The following is a 20,001-nucleotide window of genomic DNA, read 5'->3' as shown; positions in this document are numbered from 1 at the left end:
GTATTATTTGCTTCTAGTTTCTGCACGTTACAAATTTGGTAGTAAGAATAAATGTAGTTCGCAGTAATATCATAGAGGGATGAATTGCATCTATACTCAGGCTCTAGAAGGCCACCTCCATCCTGACTACTCAACACAATACATTGTCTACAAGCAATTCTCCAACAATTAATTTGACACAATTCAGTGTCCCCAAAATAGAAAACTGCCACATCCATCATAATACCGACTTACCAAACGTATATACTTTTTGGCAATTGCAAATGAATTTTAAGTCAATTTATAATCAGATGTGATTTTTTGTTTCAAGTTTTTATTTTTTTTTAAGATTTTATTTATTCATGAGAAATGCAGAAAGAGAGGCAGACACATAGGCAGAGGGAGAAGCAGGCTCCCTGCAGGGAGCCCAGTGTGGGACTCAGTCCTTGGACCTGGGATTATGCCCCAAACCAAAGGCAGATGCTCAACCTCTGAGCCCCCCCAGGCGTTCCCTCAAGTTTTTATTCAAGTTCTAGCTACTTTCCATTTCATTTAATGGATCCATTAAATATATTATAATTTGTTGACTACTGCAACAGGGACTGCAAACCCTTGAGATTACATAGTTCTGCTGGTAAAAGGGAAATGACAGTAATTGTCACGTCTCTCACACAGAAGCCCTCCATAACTGCTCGTAGGAGGAGATAAGAAGGCACGGAGGCCAAGGTGGCAGGCAGGATGGGAGGTGGCTCAGATTAGGGCCACATACATTTGTGGAGATGAGTCTTCATGTCTGCGACTGACCATGGAGCCTCAGATGTCTGGCTGTTAAAATATGGAGACATATGGGGTGAGGGGCATCAGTCCTGGGGTTTTGTTACAGGATGGAGGGAAGATGTTGGTGCCAACGGTTCCTTATGTATTTAATCCCTTAGTTAACATGAGATGGTCCTGTCAAGCCAGGAACGGAGCCGCTTTACCAAGGGGTCTGGGGTTCTAGGGTCTTGCATCATGCAAGGACCGTTGGTGTTCCCTCTGCTTCTCTGATGGGGCGTGGTTGGGCAGTCAGGGGACCACATTCAGGGGAAGATGGACCTGCCAGAGCCTCCTTTCCTCTATGGCTCTTCCCCAATTCCTGCTCCAGGTGGTAAGTAGGACAAAGACGCTCTCTTATCAGAAACATTACTGTGAAATGAGCGTAATGCCAACATTGACATTTCCTCATGCCACTTGACTTCTCATTCCAACTGCTAAGACATGATCATCGGCAAACAATTCTCATGACAATTTATGGAAATGTTCTAACCAGATGATCGACACAGACACCCATGAGTCTATCTCTGTGAATATATATTAATTTCTATAGGAGCTTGGTATTAAGCCATCTCCCATATCTTTTAATAAGATTTATTTCTAATACTAAAGTGTCCGTGATACAAATGCCGCTTTGACACAAATAATCAGATGTAATTTGCACATCTTTTTGTTGTTGTTGTTCCTAGGTTTTTTTTTTTTCATTATATTGTTAGAGAGTCTTTGCAAATTAAATGTGTAATGCTGGAGTCCCCCAAAATAGGGGACATTAAAAAATGCACATAGAACTTCTGGGGGGATTTGTACGCCTGGTGTGGGAGCTACGGGGCTCAGAGACAGTGCTTGAAGTAGTGGGTTCGCCAACATGTCCCGTGGTTCCAGCGCTGGGTTTGACCGTCACATTACCATTTTTTCACCTGAGGGCCGGCTCTACCGAGTAGAATATGCTTTTAAGGCTATTAACCAGGGTGGCCTTACATCGGTAGCTGTCAGAGGGAAAGACTGTGCAGTAATTGTCACACAGAAGAAAGTACCTGACAAATTATTGGATTCCAGCACAGTGACTCACTTATTCAAGATAACTGAAAACATTGGCTGTGTGATGACAGGAATGACAGCTGACAGCAGATCCCAGGTACAGAGGGCACGCTATGAGGCAGCTAATTGGAAATACAAGTATGGGTATGAGATTCCTGTGGACATGCTGGCAAAAGAATTGCTGATATTTCTCAGGTCTACACACAGAATGCTGAAATGAGGCCTCTCGGTTGTTGTATGATTTTAATTGGTATAGATGAAGAACAAGGCCCTCAGGTGTACAAGTGTGATCCTGCAGGTTACTACTGTGGGTTTAAAGCCACTGCAGCAGGAGTTAAACAAACGGAGTCAACCAGCTTCCTTGAAAAAAAAGTGAAGAATAAATTTGATTGGACATTTGAACAGACAGTGGAAACTGCAATTACATGCCTATCAACTGTTCTATCAATTGATTTCAAACCTTCAGAAATAGAAGTTGGAGTAGTTACAGTTGAAAATCCTAAATTCAGGATTCTTTCAGAAGCAGAGATTGACGCTCACCTTGTTGCCCTAGCAGAGAGAGACTAAACATTGTAGTTAGTTTACCAAATCCATGACGCCACTTGCCTGTGTCTGGTAGCAACAGACCAACATCATGGAGGCCCCTGGATTGAAAAAGGAACCTCTCCCACTCCTCCTGCCACTGTGAAGTGGTTAGGACTCTGTATAAATAAAAACAGTGCTTTTGGAAAAAAAATGTACATAATCTTATTTTGACATCAAATTGCCCATAGAATGTCCTATGATATTGTGGGTTGTAATTTGCACATCCGTCTCTGTGTATTTGACAAACGCTGGCTGTGTTCAATCACCCACCTCACCGAGGATACTTCTAAGAACAGAGAGGTTCGCCTGGCCGACTGCGCTCGTGGGTCTGAACTGGGGAGACTCACTGGTACTCGGGGACGTCTGGGCAGCTTTCAGAAGTCCAGGATGCCTTCACCCAGCTGCTGTCTTTGGTGCCTTGGGAGTGGCAGAGTTCAATGGCTCTGCCACTCTGGTGACTCCTGCACACGGTTTCTCCCTGGGGCTGGTCTCCGAGTGCTCAGGCTTCTTACATGGTGTCCCAGGGATCCCCAAAAAGAATGTCCCAAGAGGAGGAAGGAGAAGACACCAGTGTCTTAAGTCATGGGGCAGAAACAAGCACATGAGTCCTTCTCCCTCTTCGGTGGGGTCTCAGCAGTTTCAGATCTGGGGACATGAGCCCCCCTGTCTCCAGGACAACTGAACACTGAGACAAGACCTCGGCTGATCCCCACTAGGCAAGGCTCCTCTCTGCTCAGCCGGGGCACCATTTGCCTTAAGCTGCACCTCAACTGAGTTTAGGCCTAACGGGCCTTTGATGAATCTGGTGATAAATTGTATCCTCAGACACTCGAGGGGTGTGCACTGTCCCAAACACCTCTGGCCCTGCAGCCACTCACTGTGCCCAGACCTGTGGTGGGCGCTCTGCCCCCAACCTGCAGACCCATGTGTCCAGGTTGGGCCAGTGTCCAGAGGACAGCACTGCCCTCCGCCTCCTTGCCGGGGGTGTCTGCATGGCCCCGGGCAGAGGCCGCAGCTGGGGGGGCAGCGCCAGGGGACTGTGGAAGCCCAGAGCTCGGACCCCAGGGATTTCCTCAAGATCCTGACTCCTCAGATCCCGATTTTCCTCCTCCAGGTGGCCGGGACCAGGGCTTCCTAATGTCCCTCCCCCCGACCACGTGCCATTTCAGGGGACTTCTGTACTGGGAGCGTTCAGAGAGGCTCCGCACCTCTTCGTCTCCCACAGACACCCTCCAAATAAGACTCCTGCGGAGGTGCCAAGCTTATAATACGATCAGACACTAACGTCACAATTAAACACTCCACTCTCCTGGTAAAGGAGAAACAATGACGTGAAAATCTTAATCAGTTGAAGACTTCGTGGAAAGCGGTCTTAGTTTTGTTCTACTGCCCTCCTGGGGCCAAACTAGGAATTGTGCTCTAAACTAAGGGAATTTTTAAAAACGTTTCTTTATTTTTTTGTTATTATTAAATAAAAACATGACTAGGGGTTATTTAAATAAAATTTCAGGGGTGCCTGGGGTCTCAGTCAGTAAAGCATCTGCCTTCGGCTCAGGTCATGATCCCGGGGTCCTGGGATGGAGTCCCACATGCTTCTTCCTCTCCCTCTGCTCCTCTCCCAGCTCCTGCTCTCTCTTTTCTCTCTCAGGTAAATAAAATCCTAAAAAAAGAAAAAAAGACAGCCTATAACCCTGTTTCTTAGCAGGTAAAGAAGCATAGTGAGTAATAAGAAGGCATGTTGTGTACCTTCAATATAATACTATTAAAATATTACTAAATCAGAAATTCATCGATAAGAGAAGGAAAAGGAAAGCCAACAAATCAGTGAAGTACTAATTAGATAAAGTTCATTGTACACGCGCCAAAAAGACAGTGGCCCAGGAGCATAGCAACCACATGGGGATCGAGGCTTGGGGGTGTATTGTGTTTAACCAGGTTATACAGCGGGAAGGCCGAGGCTGCTTACTTTTCACGGTGATTAGTTATTCTATTAGAATTTTCTCAAATGGTTGGGAATTTCTTACTGGTCACCTTTTAGTTTTGTTTTTTATTTCCAGAGGCATACAAAAAAAAGAAGAAAAGAAGAAAGAAGAAAGAAAGAAAGAAAGAAAGAAAGAAGAAAGAAAGAAGAAAGAAAGAAGAAAGAAAGAAAAAGAAAGAAAGAGAGAAAGAAGAAAGAAAGAAAGAAAGAAAGAAAGAAAGAAAGAAAGAAAGAAAGAAAGAAAGAAAGAAATTATTTGAATTCGCCTTACAAACTATGCTAAATGATGTTTAGGTTATTCCACTAAACTATTTATCTGCTCAGGGAATTCTTTTTTTTTTTTTTTTTTTTTTGACAGAGAGAGAAAGTGAGAGACAGAGCACAGGCGGGGTGGGGAGCAGCAGAGGCAGAGGGGGAGGGAGAAGCAGGGTCTCCAGCTGAGCAAGGAGCCTAACCAGGGGCTGGACCCCAGGACCCCGGGGTCATGACCTGAGCCTAAGGCAGAGGCTTCACCGACTCAGCCACCCAGGCGCCCCCAGCTCACCGTGTCCTTTGGTGTCGAGGTTAACAGGCTTTAGTACTAACATCATTATCATAATAAAAGAATGAAGGACTCCGCAGGTGAACACAGCAGCCCTCCCATCCGATGCGCCCCAGGGCCAGCAGGTGGCGCTGTGACCCGGGGTTTGGGCTCCAAGGGGCTGATGCCCAGGATGGTGACCAGTACCTGGAGGTCTGGCAGGAACCAGAGCCCCGCAGTATAAGGGCAGCAGCTGCTGGCACCGCACAAGCACTCAGGGAAGGAGCCACCACATTGTGGGGAGGGAGAGAGGGTGAGGAAAGGCACGCAAGGAGCGTGAGTCTTTGGAGTGGGATGGCATTTTGCACAGCCTTACCGGCTAGTAGGGGTGGGAATAAAAATCAGGTAAGGGGGAGGGGGGAGGGCCTATCATAAACTGCAAAGATCCTATAAAAATGCATCATAACAAATGAGAAAAAGTGATTTTTTAAAATCATGCCATATACCTTTAGTATAATAGTACACAACACGATACATAAATATGTCAAAAATTCAGCAATAACAAAAGTAAAGCCAATGAATAACCGAAGAGTCCTCAGTAAAACTTGATTGTGCCCATGCTAGAGACACAATGCGTGACCCAGGAAGACCCAAATCAAACAAGGGATGAGGTTCAGGGACCCTGTTGTTAATAAGCAGCCTATATATTGGCAAAGCAGTGACAGTTTACTCTTCACGGTGATTGGTGGTAATATTAGAATTCTCTAATGACAAAGAATGGGATCCAGGTTGCCTGGTCTCCATCCACCTTGGGAATCCGTTCAAGTGTTGCCTATGACCGACAGAGGCACACACAGAATATGACACGGGGCCTGTGAATCTCAGAAAGAAGCAAATCTGAATTTGCTTCAATTACTAAAATTGGTTTTAAACCAATTACTAAAATTGGTTTTTCCCTGCTCAGAGAAGTTTCAAAGCTGGCCCCCATTTCTTTGAGACTTCAATTACTACTTTGACAGAATTTCATTGCTCCGTCATTATTATCACGCTCAAGAGGAACACAAATGCTTTCACACCTGGCGTGTGGCCCGTGTGACAGTAACAACTGCTGGTTTGGGCTCCAGGGAGCTGATCAGAATGACTGTCGGAGGCTGGAATCTGACAGGAGGACAGGGGGGCAGTTGGTCCCTCCTGGGGATTCACTGAGGAGGTCACCACATGGGAGGGGGGTGAGCGCAAAAGGCACACAGGAAGTATGACCCTTGGGGAGGCTGCGTGGCTCAGTCGGTTGAGCATCTGCCTTCGGCTCAGGTCATGATCCTGGGGTCCTGGGATCAAGTCCTGGATCAGGCTTCCTGCCCATCAGGGAGCCTGCTTCTCCCCCTCCCTCTGTGTCCCCCACTCATGCTCACTCTCACTCTGCTCTATCCCTCAAATACATAAATAAAATCTTAAAAAAATAAGAGTCATGATTCTTTGGAATCAAATAGCATTTCCCATGGGATTGTGGACTAGCGGGAAGACTAAAAATCAGGACAAAGAGGATTCAGGAAAGGGTTTGTGATAAATCGCAAAGACCATAAAAATAATGGCATATAGCAATGCAGCTGGGCAGGCCACAAAGGAGTGAGTAAGGAACCCACGTTAAGAAGCTGTAATAGAGCACACAGTAAAAATAATAAATATATGTGAAAAATTAAGCAATAACAGACATACCTCCGATGAATCGCTGAGTAATAATTAGTAGAAATTTACTCTGCACACGTGAAAAGCTGTCTGAGCCTGAAGCCCTCCAGACATGGGATGTGCTCAGGGATATGCAGCTTACCTACTGGGAGAAGGATGACACTTTATCCTTCACAGTGACTGGTTATAAGGACTTTCTTCCCTGATGTGGAATCGGTTACTGATTCCTTATATGAACCTTGAGAAACACTTGAAGTTTTCCTTTACGATTTTCAGAAGCAGAAAAGGACATGACCCAGAGAGTCAGCTGGTATTTGAAAATACGGTAAACAAGCTTTGCGTGTTTGATGAAACTGGTGCTGTCGCTCAGGAATTTTCAACACTGGCGTCCAATTGCTTTTGACTTTGAACAGATGTCACTCCACCACGGTTACCATTATTAGGACAAACGAAAGCCCTCACACCCGGTGCTTACTGACTCCACGGCCAGCAGGTGGCAGAAAGACGCCTTGGTTCTGGCTCCAGGTGGCTGATGAGAACCGTTACCAGCCCCTGGTTCCTGGGGGTGTGGGAGAAAGGAGGACCCTGCTGGCCCCTCCCAGGGACTCCCTGAAGGAGTCACCACGTGGGGGGCGTGGGGGTGAGTGAAGAAAATGACAGAATTAGCATGTGTCGGAGAAAAATAGCATTTCGTGAGCTCATGGGCTAATGGTTAGAGGAACAAATATAAGCACAGAGAGGAGAGAAGGAACACATTTAGATCAAAACACAGAGACTGGGGGACGCCTGGGTGGCTCAGCAGTTGAGCATCTGTCTTCGGCTCAGGGTGTGACCCCGGGGTCCTGGGATCGAGTCCCACATGGGGCTCCCCGCAGGGAGCCTGCTTCTCCCTCTGCCTGGGTCTCTGCCTCTCTCATGAATAAATAAATAAAATCTTTAAAAAATACAGAGATTGTAAAAATTATTTCCAATATCAATGCATCTTAACGGGAGACAAAGGAGAGGATAATAAAAACGTTTTGTGTTATATGCATTTAGTACAATAAAATACAATAATACCTAGATATGTGAACAATGAAGTAACAATAGAACTAAGCCCCGCGAATCCCCGAGTAATAACGAGCAGGAGTTCATTGTGCACAAGCTGCAAGTTCACTCAGAAGCCCAAGAGAAGGCGGCCAAACGCAGGATGAGGCGCAGGGGCGCCTTAGATGGAGGGAAGCCGCTGGCTGTTCCCCATCGTGATAGATGATTGTACTACATTTGTCTAAATAGTGGGACCTGGTGACTCACTGGCACATGCCAACCTGGAGAAAAGCTGAAGTTTTCCTTATGAATTTCATAAGGAGAAACAAGACACAACAAGTCAAGTTAACAGTCCGCTCGATTAAGTTATTCATCCTTGAGCAAGTGGATTTGTCTGCTCGTGGACTTTCCAAGGCTGCTCTCCATCTGTTGTGGACTTTAACACGCTTTCCTCCTACTGCGCTCATCATCATCATCATCATCATCACCACCACCACCACCACCACGAGGAGCAGTGAGCACCCGGCCTGCAGCACACCCCGGGGCCACCCCAGCCTGAGGCTGCTGGGGGCGGGCGTGGGGCTGGGGGCTGGATCCTGGAGGGCCCTGGGAGAAAGTGGGACCCCCACGGAGCTTAACCTGAGCCACCCAGGCGCCCCACCCCACCCCCCCCCCCAGTTACTCACCTCCTATCTGACCAAGCCCCGGCATGACCCTGGGCCTCTGACCTTTCTCTGCACCTGCTGAAGGATTCCCAGACCCAGATTGTAGTGACCCTGCTCCCCCCGCCACGGCCCCATCTGACACCAACCCAGGTGACCGCGTGGGTTCTGGCTTCACGCTGCACTCACACATCTCTGACTCACTTTAAAATACATCTGGCCCTCCTAGCACAGCAACGAGAAGAGTCGTTTATTCCATGCTCCGTGATTATTTCAGACTTCTGGGCCTTCTGAGGGTCATGGTTCTTAGGCTCCCCTCGTTGGGTCACACAGGTGACATGGGTAATCTGGGAAACAAAATTTTGCTCACTTTTAAAATGTGCAAATATGCCTCCATTTAATTTTGGTTTTTACCCCGAACAGTCATATTTACCTTAGCTAAGTCCAACGTTTCACCACGTGGCTTTGTTGCTCTTTAACTTTCTCAGACCTTAGGTCACTGATGATGAATCAAGACTCCATTGCTAATGTCCCCTCTGCTCCATCGCTATTGTCACTTGAACGCACTAAAGTACCTTTCACCTTGAAAGGCAATCGCTTCGGTGCATCTTTCCTGCCGTTCCAGCCGCATCTCTTCCCTTCCCGTCATAACAGGACTGAAAGCAGCTTTCCGACATGACCCTCATCCTAATTACCATCACCAGTGGTTTCCTCCCTAATAACAGATCTCTCCATATTAATGACGGTCTCTCTGTTAATAAATCTTCATAAGATCGTGGCTACCCATAATTAAGTCCATCATTTCTAGGTCTTCATCTTCCTTGGCATCAAAGAAAACTGGACCATGACCTCTATATGGATTAGTTCACCTTCCTAGGACCCCCCAGGCTCCTGACCATGGTCACTCCTTCCCAGCATGTTTCACGAGGTGCTCCTCAAATGATGGAGGGGAAGCATCTCAAGACTGGCCTTTGTTTTGCCTTTTCACCATGCACTGTCTTAGCAATCTCATGCATTTCTTTGATTTCTTCCGTGGTCACCTCGATGACAGAAAAGTCCAAAAGCTCATGTGTAGATCTCCTTTGTGAGGTATAATTTCTACTTGCATGTGGTACAGGCCTCTAACATGAAATATATCTCAAAGCGAAGCCATTGGCTTCTCTCTCAAATAAAATTTCCTTTTCCTCAGGTCTCTGATCTTACATCATGGCTCGGCTGGACACCCAGGGACTAACCTTAGACCCAATCTCTCAGAACCACACAAAGCAACCAAGCATCGTTTCTATCTCTACACTGACCATGAGCACCAGCACTCATTTCTACCCCATCATCCATGCACATATCGCTGTTAGCAATATTGAATTTGCCTGTCACCAACATGGGCTGTCTCTACATTTACTGAAATCCTGTTTATCCTTCCAGGGTTTCCTATTTTTCCACATGCGGATTTTCTACATGTTTTGTTAAATTGAATCTCTAAGGATCTCACTTCCTTGGTGTTACTGTAAATGATATTTTTAAGATCTTAATTTCCAATCATTCACTGCTTTCATGTATGTAAACAGTTGATTTTGTATAGTTGCCTTATACTTTGCTTCATATGATCTCCATCCTTTTCCATCAGTATATGGGAGAGTCGGTTCTACGTCAGTTAGAGTTTCCAATTTTTATTCATCCATTCATTTATTTTTTACAGGAAGCTCTACCCCTAGAAAATTTCCAAAATTGTGGCACTGATAAATCTGGATGCTGACATCGGGCTCCCCGCAGGGAGCCTGCTTCTCCCTCTGCCTGTGTTTCTCATGAATAAACTCATACAATCTTTTTTTTTAAAAAAAAAATCTTGATACTGAATTGGGGTGATTCAGGAGGCCCCCCCGGTGGGGGGCGCCCGTGGGAGGAGCGCGAGCTCCCTGCGCTGCACCCGGCGGCCGGCAGGGGGCGCGCCGCCCCGCCGCCCAGGCCCACATGGTGCGCATGCGCGTCGCGCCCTCGTCCCGACGCCGCGTCTGCATGAGAGCTGCGGCCGCCTTCGCTCCGGACGGACGGACCGACGGCGGGGAGGACACCCTGCGGACCAGGACGGGCCGCGCCTGCGGTGGGTGACGTCGGCGAGCGCCCCGACTGCGGGACGGGCTGCCGGCCGCCGGGGGCGGGCCTTCGTCCGCAGGGAGGGAGCTGCACGTGCTCCCTCGCCCTCCCGTGCGGCGTCGGGCCGGGTCGGGGGCGGCGCCCGTCGTGCAGGGCCCCGAGAGGTCGTGCAGTCGGCGTGGGGTCTGGGGAGCCGGCTGCGGCAGGGCACGGACGCGTACGGGCGGCGGGCGGGGGCGCGCGGTCCCGACCCCTGCAGGTGCTGGGCCGGGTGCACGCGGTCCGACCCCCCTGCAGGTGCTGGGCCCGGTGCAGTCCGACCCCCCTGCAGGTGCTGGGCCGGGTGCACGCGGTCCGACCCCCCTGCAGGTGCTGGGCCCGGTGCAGTCCGACCCCCCTGCAGGTGCTGGGCCGGGTGCACGCGGTCCGACCCCCCTGCAGGTGCTGGGCCCGGTGCAGTCCGACCCCCCTGCAGGTGCTGGGCAGGGTGCACGCGGTCCGACCCCCTGCGACACATGGGCGGGGGCTCGCAGTCCCGACCCCCTGTTGCAGGCGGGCAGGGAGCACGCGGTTCCGACCCCCCTGCAACAGGTGGGCCAGGGGCACTCAGCCCCAACCCCCCTGCAGGCGGTGGGCGGGGGGCACGCAGTCGGACCCACTTGCGACACGTGGGCAGGGGCACACAGTCCTGACCCCCCTGCAGGTGGTTGGCCGGGGGCACCAGTCCCAACTCCCTGCAGGTGCTGGGCCGGGTGCACGCGGTCCGACCCCCCTGCGACACGTGGGCGGGGGCACGCAGTCCCGACCCCCTGTGACAGGTGGGCAGGAGGCACGCAGTCCGACCTCCCTGCAGGTGCTGGGCAGGGTGCATGCGGTCCGACCCCCCTGCAGGTGCTGGGCAGGGTGCACGCGGTCCGACCCCCCTGCGACACGTGGGCGGGGGCACGCAGTCCCGACCCCCTGTGACAGGCAGGGGGCACGCGGTTCCAACCCCCCTGCAACAGGTGGGCCAGGGGCACTCAGCCCCAACCCCCCTGCAGGCGGTGGGCGGGGGGGGGCACGCACGCAGTCGGACCCACTTGCGACACGTGGGCAGGGGCACGCAGTCCTGATCCCCCTGCAGGTGGTTGGCCGGGGGCACCAGTCCCAACCCCCTGCAAGTGCTGGGCCGGGGGCACGCAGTCCCAACCCCCCTGCTACAGGTGGGCAGGGGGCACACAGTCCCGACCCCCTGTGACAGGCGGGCAGGGGGCACGCAGTTCTGACCTCCTTACAGACACTGGGCCTGGGGCACGGAGTCCCAACCCTTCTGCAGGCGGTGGGCCAGGGGCACGCAGTCCCAACCCCCCTACAGACACCGGGCCTGGGGCACACAGTCCCTACCCTCCTGCAGACCCTGGGCCTGGGGCACACAGTCCCCACCCACTTGCAGACCCTGGGCCTGGGGCACACATGTTCCTTAATGTCTTAACCTCATGTGTCCTACCACGTGAATGCAAGGGGGGGCACTGAAATGTTGCACAGTAGGTGCATTAAAACTCGTGAAATTATTTTAAGTGTAAATAATCAGAGAGAATGTTGGTAGCTTGAGGCCGTTTGAGATAAAGACTGTCTAAATTATTTGCTTCATTAAAGGGAAATGCCTTTGTTAGAGGAGGGAGTCTTGAAGAGATTCATCTTGTTGGGCATCCAAGTCACACAAGGTCTGTCCTCGGATTATAAAATACAGAAGGTTATCAGCTGCGGAAAAAGGGAGTCTGAAAACAAGTCTGTTCAGAGGGATGGTGTGAAGTTCTGAGTGCATGAGTGTGCTGACAGCAGGCTCGGTAATGATGCAGTTTCACAGTTGCTTTGCCATCTCTGTGGGTTCTTGTGAATAGTGGAGAAAATTTTCTTTGGGCAGATGCCACTTTTATTTTGCCAAGGAATTTTAAATCCCCTGATAATCTTTTATTCTGACTACAGGCAAAAGTGGAAACCTTAGACTTTAAATGTAACAAAATAGGTGCACATTTGCATGCAGAAAACAAACATTGTGGAAGGTTATCAGAGACAGTCCTACTAAATGGAGAGCTATTCCTTATTCATGATAGGCGAGTATTGTTAAGTATGCTATAGTGCTGTTAAGATGACACGTCTTCCCAGATGTATCAGTAGATTCAGTGCCATCTGAATAAAAATCCCAGCAAGGGGACACGTGGGTGGCTCAGTGGTTGAGAGTCTGCCTTTGGCTCAGGTCATGATCCCAGGGTCCTGGGATCGAGTCCCGCATTAGGCACCCCATGGGGAGCCTGCTTCTCCCTTTGCCTTGCCTGTTTCTCTGCCTCTCTCTATGTCTCTCATGAACAAATAAAATCTTTTAAAAATAATAAAAAGAAAAGAAAAGAAATCCCAGCATGGTATTTTGTAGATTTTCAAAACTCTTTCTAAGGTACAGTTAGGAAGAACAAGCTGAAGATCCCCCACCCTCTTCCTAACTCCAAAAATTAACCCAAAGCTATATATAGTGAATAGCGCATGGCATTGGTGATAGAATAGACACAAAGATAAATGGAGCATAATTGACAGCCTAAAAAATAGACCAAATCAGCTGACCTCTGCCTTCAGAGCAAAGGTAGTGCAGTGAAGGATAGATAGTCTGTTCAGGAACAAGTGCAGCAGCTGTTTGACCATGTGGGAAAATGAACACACAAATTTCACCACACATCAAAACTTACTTTCATAAACTTAAAAATGCAAAACTTAAAAAAATTCTAGAAAAATAAGAAATTGTCTTCTTGAATTTGGGTATAGAGGTAAGCTTTTGTATATACACCATCGAAAACATGATCCATGAAAGAGAAATTGGTATGGTGAATTCCATCAAAATTAAAATTAAAATGTTACTCTGCAGGAGATTCTGTTAAGAGAATAAAAAGACTTCTGCAGACAATAGGGTGTTGGCAGGAGGGATATCAGAAAAAAAGGAGCTGTATGGAAAATATGGTAAAGACTCATAAAACCTAACAAGAAAGTTAAAAAAGGTAAAAATAAGTAGAGCTCTGAAGAGAAACACCACCGTAGAAGATACATAGCAGATTAACATACAAAATGACCCTTGGCATCACTTGCTATTAGGAAAAGGCAAATTAAATGAGATACCACTTACTACTGCACATTAGGGTGGGGCTAACATTTAGAAAAAAAAGACAAAACATTTTGCTGACCAGCATGAAGAACCACCAGGACCTCTAATGGGAATGAAGAGGCCTCAGACACTTTAGAAAGGAGTCTGGCAGGTTTCTTACAATGGAAACATAGTCTCATTATACCTGTAATAGTTGTACTTCTACATATTTACCCATCTGGACCAAAAACTTATGGCTACACCAAAAGCAGCACATGGATATTTATAGTAGCTTTATCGTCATGGCCCCAAACTGGAAGGAACCAAGATGTCCTTCAGTAGGTGACCATATAACCAAAACCAAAATTTATAACCATGGCATGGAATACTATCCACCAATGGAAAACACTAAACTATGAAGCCACATGAAGACATGGATGAATGTTACATGAATATTTCTAAGTAGAAGAAGCCAGTCTGAAATGATACGTAATATATTATCTCTTTATGATCTAGGAAAAGATGCAAAACTATAGAAATGCTAAATAGATCAGTAGCTACCAGGGGTCTGTGAAAGGAGAAGATTGAATAAGTGAAACATTCTGTATGATACTTGAGTGGTGGCCAATATGCATTTGTCAAATGCCATGGAGTTTTATAGCAAAAATAGTAAATCTTAATGAATTTAAATTTGAAAATAATCGCTTGGGAGGTAGATGAATCCCAAGATAAAATAATGTTACAGAATAGTTTCATTAAAAATGTAGGTAGAGGAAGGAAGGGGCTAAGTAACTTGGAATGACTGGAATATGTAAGAGCAAAACTATCATATAGTAAAAGTCATTCATTACAAACAAATGCATTAGATTATAAGGTATGTTCATATAAACAATCAAAATATGAAATGTCAGAAAATAGAAGAATTATTTATTGATACAAAAGAACAAACTGGACATGATCTAATTTATTATTTTTATTTCTTTCAAAACATTATTTATTTATTTGATAGAGAAAGAGAGAGAGAGTGAGCACAACTAAGCAGAGCAGTAGGAGAAGCAGGTTCCCCACTGAGCAGGGAGCTTTTTAAAGAGTTTTAAGTCAAAATCTTCAAATGAGAGGAAAAACAGAACTGAACTAGGAAAACAAAAATCGCAAGAATAAGTTGGAGAATGAGCTATAGATAGTTTAGATAATTGGGGGTATGCTTAATGGAAAAAAAGAGCTGCTTAATTTCAGTAAACAGCACCGCGGTGTTTTGCCTACCCACCTACCATGCCACACTCCCCAGCTTTGTGGAAGCCGTGACCCTGGCCCAGTTCTGGTGCAGGTGCAGCGTGCTGGTGCCCATGTAACACTTACATTGTTTGCAGAGAATTGTGGTTGTGTGTTCTGACCTCAGAGACTCCAAGAGGTGCAGACTCAGGGTCTTTCCTTTGTTTCAACTGCCTCAGAGCTTTTAGGAGCTCCTGGGTGACACTGCCAAGAGCATGTCAGTGAACATGCTAGCCACACCTGTCTGGGCAAGGGGCCAACCAGAGAGGCCAGAGGCAGGCAGACCGAAACACCTGGGAAGGAAGATGCTGGGACATAATCAAGGGATGAAGGACACTGAAAATCTCCTGTGCACTGGGCAATCCATGGGCCATGCTGATGTCCGTGGCTGGACATATTCTTAGAAAACCCTTGAGAGGACCACATGAGTTTGCCTTCAGCACCAGAGCAACAGCAATGGAAGGGAAGACCGTTAACTCCCTGCCTGCGCCCTGTGGAGCACAGCGCCGGCGCAGGGGCGTCTGCAGTGACTAGCAGAGTGCTTTGTGGTAGTTTGTCTCCCGGCATTTAAGGAGCTCTCTCTGAAATCACAAGGTGACCACTAGGCTAACAGAAGAGACTTCAGGGCCACACACAACAAAGAGCCATTACAAACAGCTGAGAAATGTCACTCAACAAGGACAGCCCTCATAACGTAGCAACAAACCCTGGGGAGGCAGGAGGATCTGATTTCCAGAGACACAGTATAATATTTAAAATATCCAGTATTCAACAAAAAATGATGAGCTGTATAAAGAAACAAGAAAGTATACCCCACTCTTGGGAAATGAAAATTGAAAGACATGGTCTCTGAGGAAGCACAGACTTTGGACTTACTAGACAAAGGCTTTAAAACTAGTGTCTTGGGCAGCCGGGTGGCCCAGCGTTTTAAGTGCTGCCTTTGGCCCAGGGCCTGGTCCTGGTTGGAGACCCGGGATGGAGTCCCACGTCGGGCTCCCTGCATGGAGCCTGCTTCTCCCTCTGCCTGTGTCTCTGCTTCTCTCTCTCTCTGTGTGTCTCTCATGACTAAATAAATAAAATCTTGTAAAAAATTAAAAAATTAAAAAACTAGCATCTCAGTGATGCTCAAATAATTGAAGGAAACCAGAAGAACAGTGTTTCACCAAATGGAGAGTTTCGGTAAAGAGATTGAAATTATAAAATGGAATCATATAGAAATTCTGGAACTGAAGAGTACAACTGAAATGAAAAATAAGATTGCAACATTGGATCTGAGCAGATTAAGGAAATAACCAAGGAATATGAAGAAAAGTCTATTGAAATTATCAGGTAGTTGATAAATGAGCCGCAGTATTTTTACTTTGTATTTTTTACTTCTTTACAGCAGACTAGGCCTTAATCTTTACAGACCAGTCCTTAAAAGCCTGCCAGTGCCAAACTCAAATTTTTACACTGAATTGTTTTAAACAGCTCGAATTAGCAGATATTTAACTGTTTATGGCCTGCGTGCTGTGCATACCCTGACATTGCACACAGTGTTAGCCATAAATGTAAACTATAGACTGTACAAGTCTCCAAGCTGCTGCCAGCCAACCCCCTCTCCCCCTGTACTTCTGACCCAGAGACTCCCCATCTGTGACAGAGACTTCATTTAGTTGTTGCCTCTGGAAGGAGTCAACTTGTGCGGACTTCCCTGTACAGGTATGTTGTCAGTGTGCCACCCAAACAAAGCTAGTTGTGATTCTGTCCCCTTATAGTCCTAGAATTTTCCTTTATCTGCTGTAAAATCCCTTGATCTTAGTATAGCTGCCCAGCACATTCACATCCCTGGGTGGGTGGAGATGAAACCCCCTGGGACAGGGCCTCTTCTGAGAAGGGGGGTCTACATCAATCTTAGTGGCTACGGTACTAGCACAGACCCCGCCCCCAGCAGGCTCCAGGACCAGCCCCCTCAGTCCAGGAGACACACTGAAGCAGAGGGTATGATTTCTGGCTGAGCTATCAGATGGGTCTCAAGTTTAGTTGAGGCCCAGGAGTCTACATTAAATCAACTGTGGCATGGGAGTAAATTACATATTGTAAGCAGAGTACATATTATAATACATCCTGGTTATATTTTTAAGGATGATTGTGAAATATTTCAATGTAAAAATAAGACAGTGGTATATTCACATCTCAAGTTAATTTGTAAAATACTACTTGTAAACACAAAGTACCTATTACCTGTAATAACAGCTTGGTGTATGCAGTGCCACTCATTTCCAGAATTTTTTTTGGGGGGGGGATTTAAAAAAAATGAAAAAACTCTTCATCATAAGAGTTATGATGAAGGCACTAAGCCTACTTCCACTTTAGAACTAAGGAAAATGAGTCACAAAAAGGTTCACTAATGACATCTCATCGGCTTGTGACAGTGCAAATTAGAACCCATGGTGTTTTTCCCAGGGTCTGAACTTCTAATCACTCATATGTTCCCTTAAACCCTTGTTCACACCTCCCTGTGTCCCTGACTGATCACAGAGCCTGCCTCTCCAGCCAGGGCGCCAAGACGCTGGATATTGATTGCTCATTGTCCTCACACATGACCTGACTTACCCTGCCTACACAGTGGAATCACTGTGGAGATTTTCTTTAAATATCAGTTCCACCCAGAGATGTGCTCATTTTATTGGCCTCAGGCTAAGATTCTGGGATTGTGCCAGTTTGGGAAGAGAATGAATTAGCCAAGTTGTCTCTAGAGAACCTCTTTCCTTGAGGTCTAGGTCCGGTATTGGGATTTGGTGAAGAGTAATCCATTTCCATGCCCTGGGACCAAAGCCAGGAAGACTGCCTTTTTGAGAATTTTCATTGTTTGGAGAAGACTACATTAGGTTAATGATAAGGGCTTATATGGTTTCTGATAGGTGAGGGGATTTTATCATTCTAGAATTTTCTTTGCACGACTGCTATGGGGGTGCACAGCAGTGGCTCTTTTTGGGGACCAGGTAGGTGTGTGATTCAGGAATCACTTGAGTTAAGATGTAAGATGTGATTGTGGGATGAACTTCTGCCCCCACAGAACCTTCATGGAAAAACTCCAAGTAATGTTCTTGGTCTGGGAAGACCAAAGTTGCCCAGGGGCCCAGTAGGGCTGGAGACAACCTCATGATATACACCAAGATGTCTGGGATACTGGCCTCATGGTCCTGCAAGGAGGGTCATAGCACAGTGAGAAACCTGTCAGTTGGGGGGGGAGGTCTCTGTTGTACCACCACCCAGGTGCAGAAGGACTCTACTAATGTTGGTGGGAAATTGGAGTGAGGGAGCTGAGCTGTGTGGAAAGGGCTATTGGAGAAAGGGGAGACTCAAGAGTCTTGTTGCATCTTAATCCACGTACCAAGGAATGCAGGCTCAAACCCATGTGTTTACGACTGTATAAAAAAAACTAGAACCTCAACAACAGATTTATCAGCAGTAGGGTTTATTGTTTAAATATTTACAAGTAATAATGTATTGAAAAAGTTTTATTTCTTATAAAATTCTGTATTCAATATGCTTGAATCACTTTTTTTTTGCATTTATATGCCACATTTTCCCCATGAATAGTTATTTTTCTCAAAATCTTGAATTGTTGGCTAAATTGAAAGTTAGAGGCTCTAATTTTAGAGATTCTTCCCTAGACTTGGTTTTCTAATGTGAATTCTCTACAATGATTTCACAACTGCCATCTCTTCATATAAGAACTTCAGTATTGGCTGAGAAATGAGTGATCACTGACACTGAGTGATTTGTACAGCCCCAAGTGCTTCTTTATGAACAAAGGGTTTCTGAGGATTTTTCACCGCAGTATGAATGGTTATTCCTCAAGAATATTCATCCTTACATCCTGTGTTAGTGTTTATTCAGACTTCACTGGGGTTTTCTGTGTACACTACACCTGGTGCTTGTGGCATACTGTTCACAGTGATTATAGATCTAGGGGTTCTCCCCCGTGCAGGCCCAATAGTGTGTTTAAAGGTGAGAGCTGGTGCTGAAGACCTCTCCATTCCTTATATTGACAGAGTGAGTTCTCTCATGTTACCTATGGTCAGACCACTGATGGATGCTTTTGCTGCATAAATGTCACACGTAAAGGAATTTCTTCTGTGTAAGTTTGTGTATGTCAAATGAGTAAGAATGACTGAAGGATCTTCTACATTGATTACAGACAATTTCTTCAATGTGCAAGTCCTTGGTGTGTTTAAGTGTTAAAGCTATGGTTGAAGTCTCTTCCACATTCCTTAGGCTTATAATATCATGTTACCTAAGGTCGGAATATTTACTGAAGGCATTCATAATTTTCTCTCCATTGTGCGTTCCCTCATGTCGTCTCAGAGCAGAACACTGACTGAAGGATTTCCCACATAGATGACATTCATAAGGTTTTTCTCCAGTGTGAGTTCTCTCATGGCGTCGAAGGGCAGAACATTTACTGAAGGCTTTCCCACACAGATGACATTCGTATGGTTGCTCTCCAGTGTGTGTTCTCTCGTGCTGTCTGAGGTTGGAGGACTGGCTGAAGGCTTTTCCACACAGGTGACATTCATATGGTTTCTCTCCAGTGTGAGTTAGATTGTGTTTTCTAAGGTCAGAGCTTTGAATAAAGGCATTCCCACAGATATGGCATTCATACGGTTTCTCTCCAGTGTGAGTCATCTCGTGTCTCCTAAGGCTCGAGCAATTACTAAAGGCTTTTCCACACAGGTGGCACTCACACGATTTACCTCTAGTGTGAATTTGCTTATGGTGATTAAGGTATGACTGGTCACTAAGAGATTTTGGACACTGTTTACTGATAAAAGGTGTCTTTTCTGTGTGAGTTAACAAATGTTGAGTCAACATGAAGCTATGAGTAAAATCTTCTTCCAAATCACTGTATTCAAAGGGATCCTCTGGAGTATGAGATTTCTGCTTTTGGGAAAGAGATGAAAGGTTGTTAAAGCTTGGCCTATATATCCATATGTTCATTTGTCTACATAGGAATCCTAAACTAATCATTCAGTGATAGTCTCCAATTGAAATCTTCCCCCATATTACTTGCATAAGATTTTTATCTTTTGTAGTATTTGAACTACAGAGCTTAAAGATTAATTTTGAAGACTTCAATATGTTTCAAAGACTAGGCATATAATCAGTGTTTATGCAGTTGTCTTTTACTTTTAAGATATAGGTTAGGCAGCCTGGGTGGCTCAGCCATTTAGTGCCGCTGTTGTGCTCAATTACT

At 46.4% G+C, this 20,001-nt stretch overlaps 2 protein-coding genes across 4 annotated transcripts in view; one reads left to right on the top strand and one right to left on the bottom strand.

Annotated features, from left to right (window-relative positions):
- Window positions 1-1,586: 1,586 nt before the first annotated feature.
- On the top strand, window positions 1,587-2,566 carry LOC100686569 (proteasome subunit alpha type-6-like). Its single transcript, XM_038559240.1, is given in 2 exon segments — window positions 1,587-1,997; window positions 2,000-2,566. Coding segments are annotated over 2 exon segments (738 nt in total). The 5' UTR covers window positions 1,587-1,657; the 3' UTR covers window positions 2,398-2,566.
- Window positions 2,567-18,247: 15,681 nt separating this feature from the next.
- The window catches only part of LOC482938 (zinc finger protein 705A), a 28,727-nt gene continuing 26,973 nt past the window's right edge, over window positions 18,248-20,001 (bottom strand). For 2 of the 3 annotated variants that reach the window (XM_038560520.1, XM_038560519.1), the window contains one exon: window positions 18,248-19,688. In XM_038560520.1, coding sequence (XP_038416448.1) covers window positions 19,038-19,688 — 651 coding nt within the window. In that variant the 3' untranslated portion in view covers window positions 18,248-19,037. The remainder of the gene's footprint in view (window positions 19,689-20,001) is intronic. The other variant, XM_038560521.1, reaches the window with a different exon arrangement.

The sequence above is a fragment of the Canis lupus genome, chromosome 16, assembly GCF_011100685.1.
Source record: "Canis lupus familiaris isolate Mischka breed German Shepherd chromosome 16, alternate assembly UU_Cfam_GSD_1.0, whole genome shotgun sequence".
Classification (NCBI taxonomy): Eukaryota; Metazoa; Chordata; class Mammalia; order Carnivora; family Canidae; genus Canis; species Canis lupus.
This window is presented reverse-complemented; position numbering and strand designations above follow the sequence as displayed.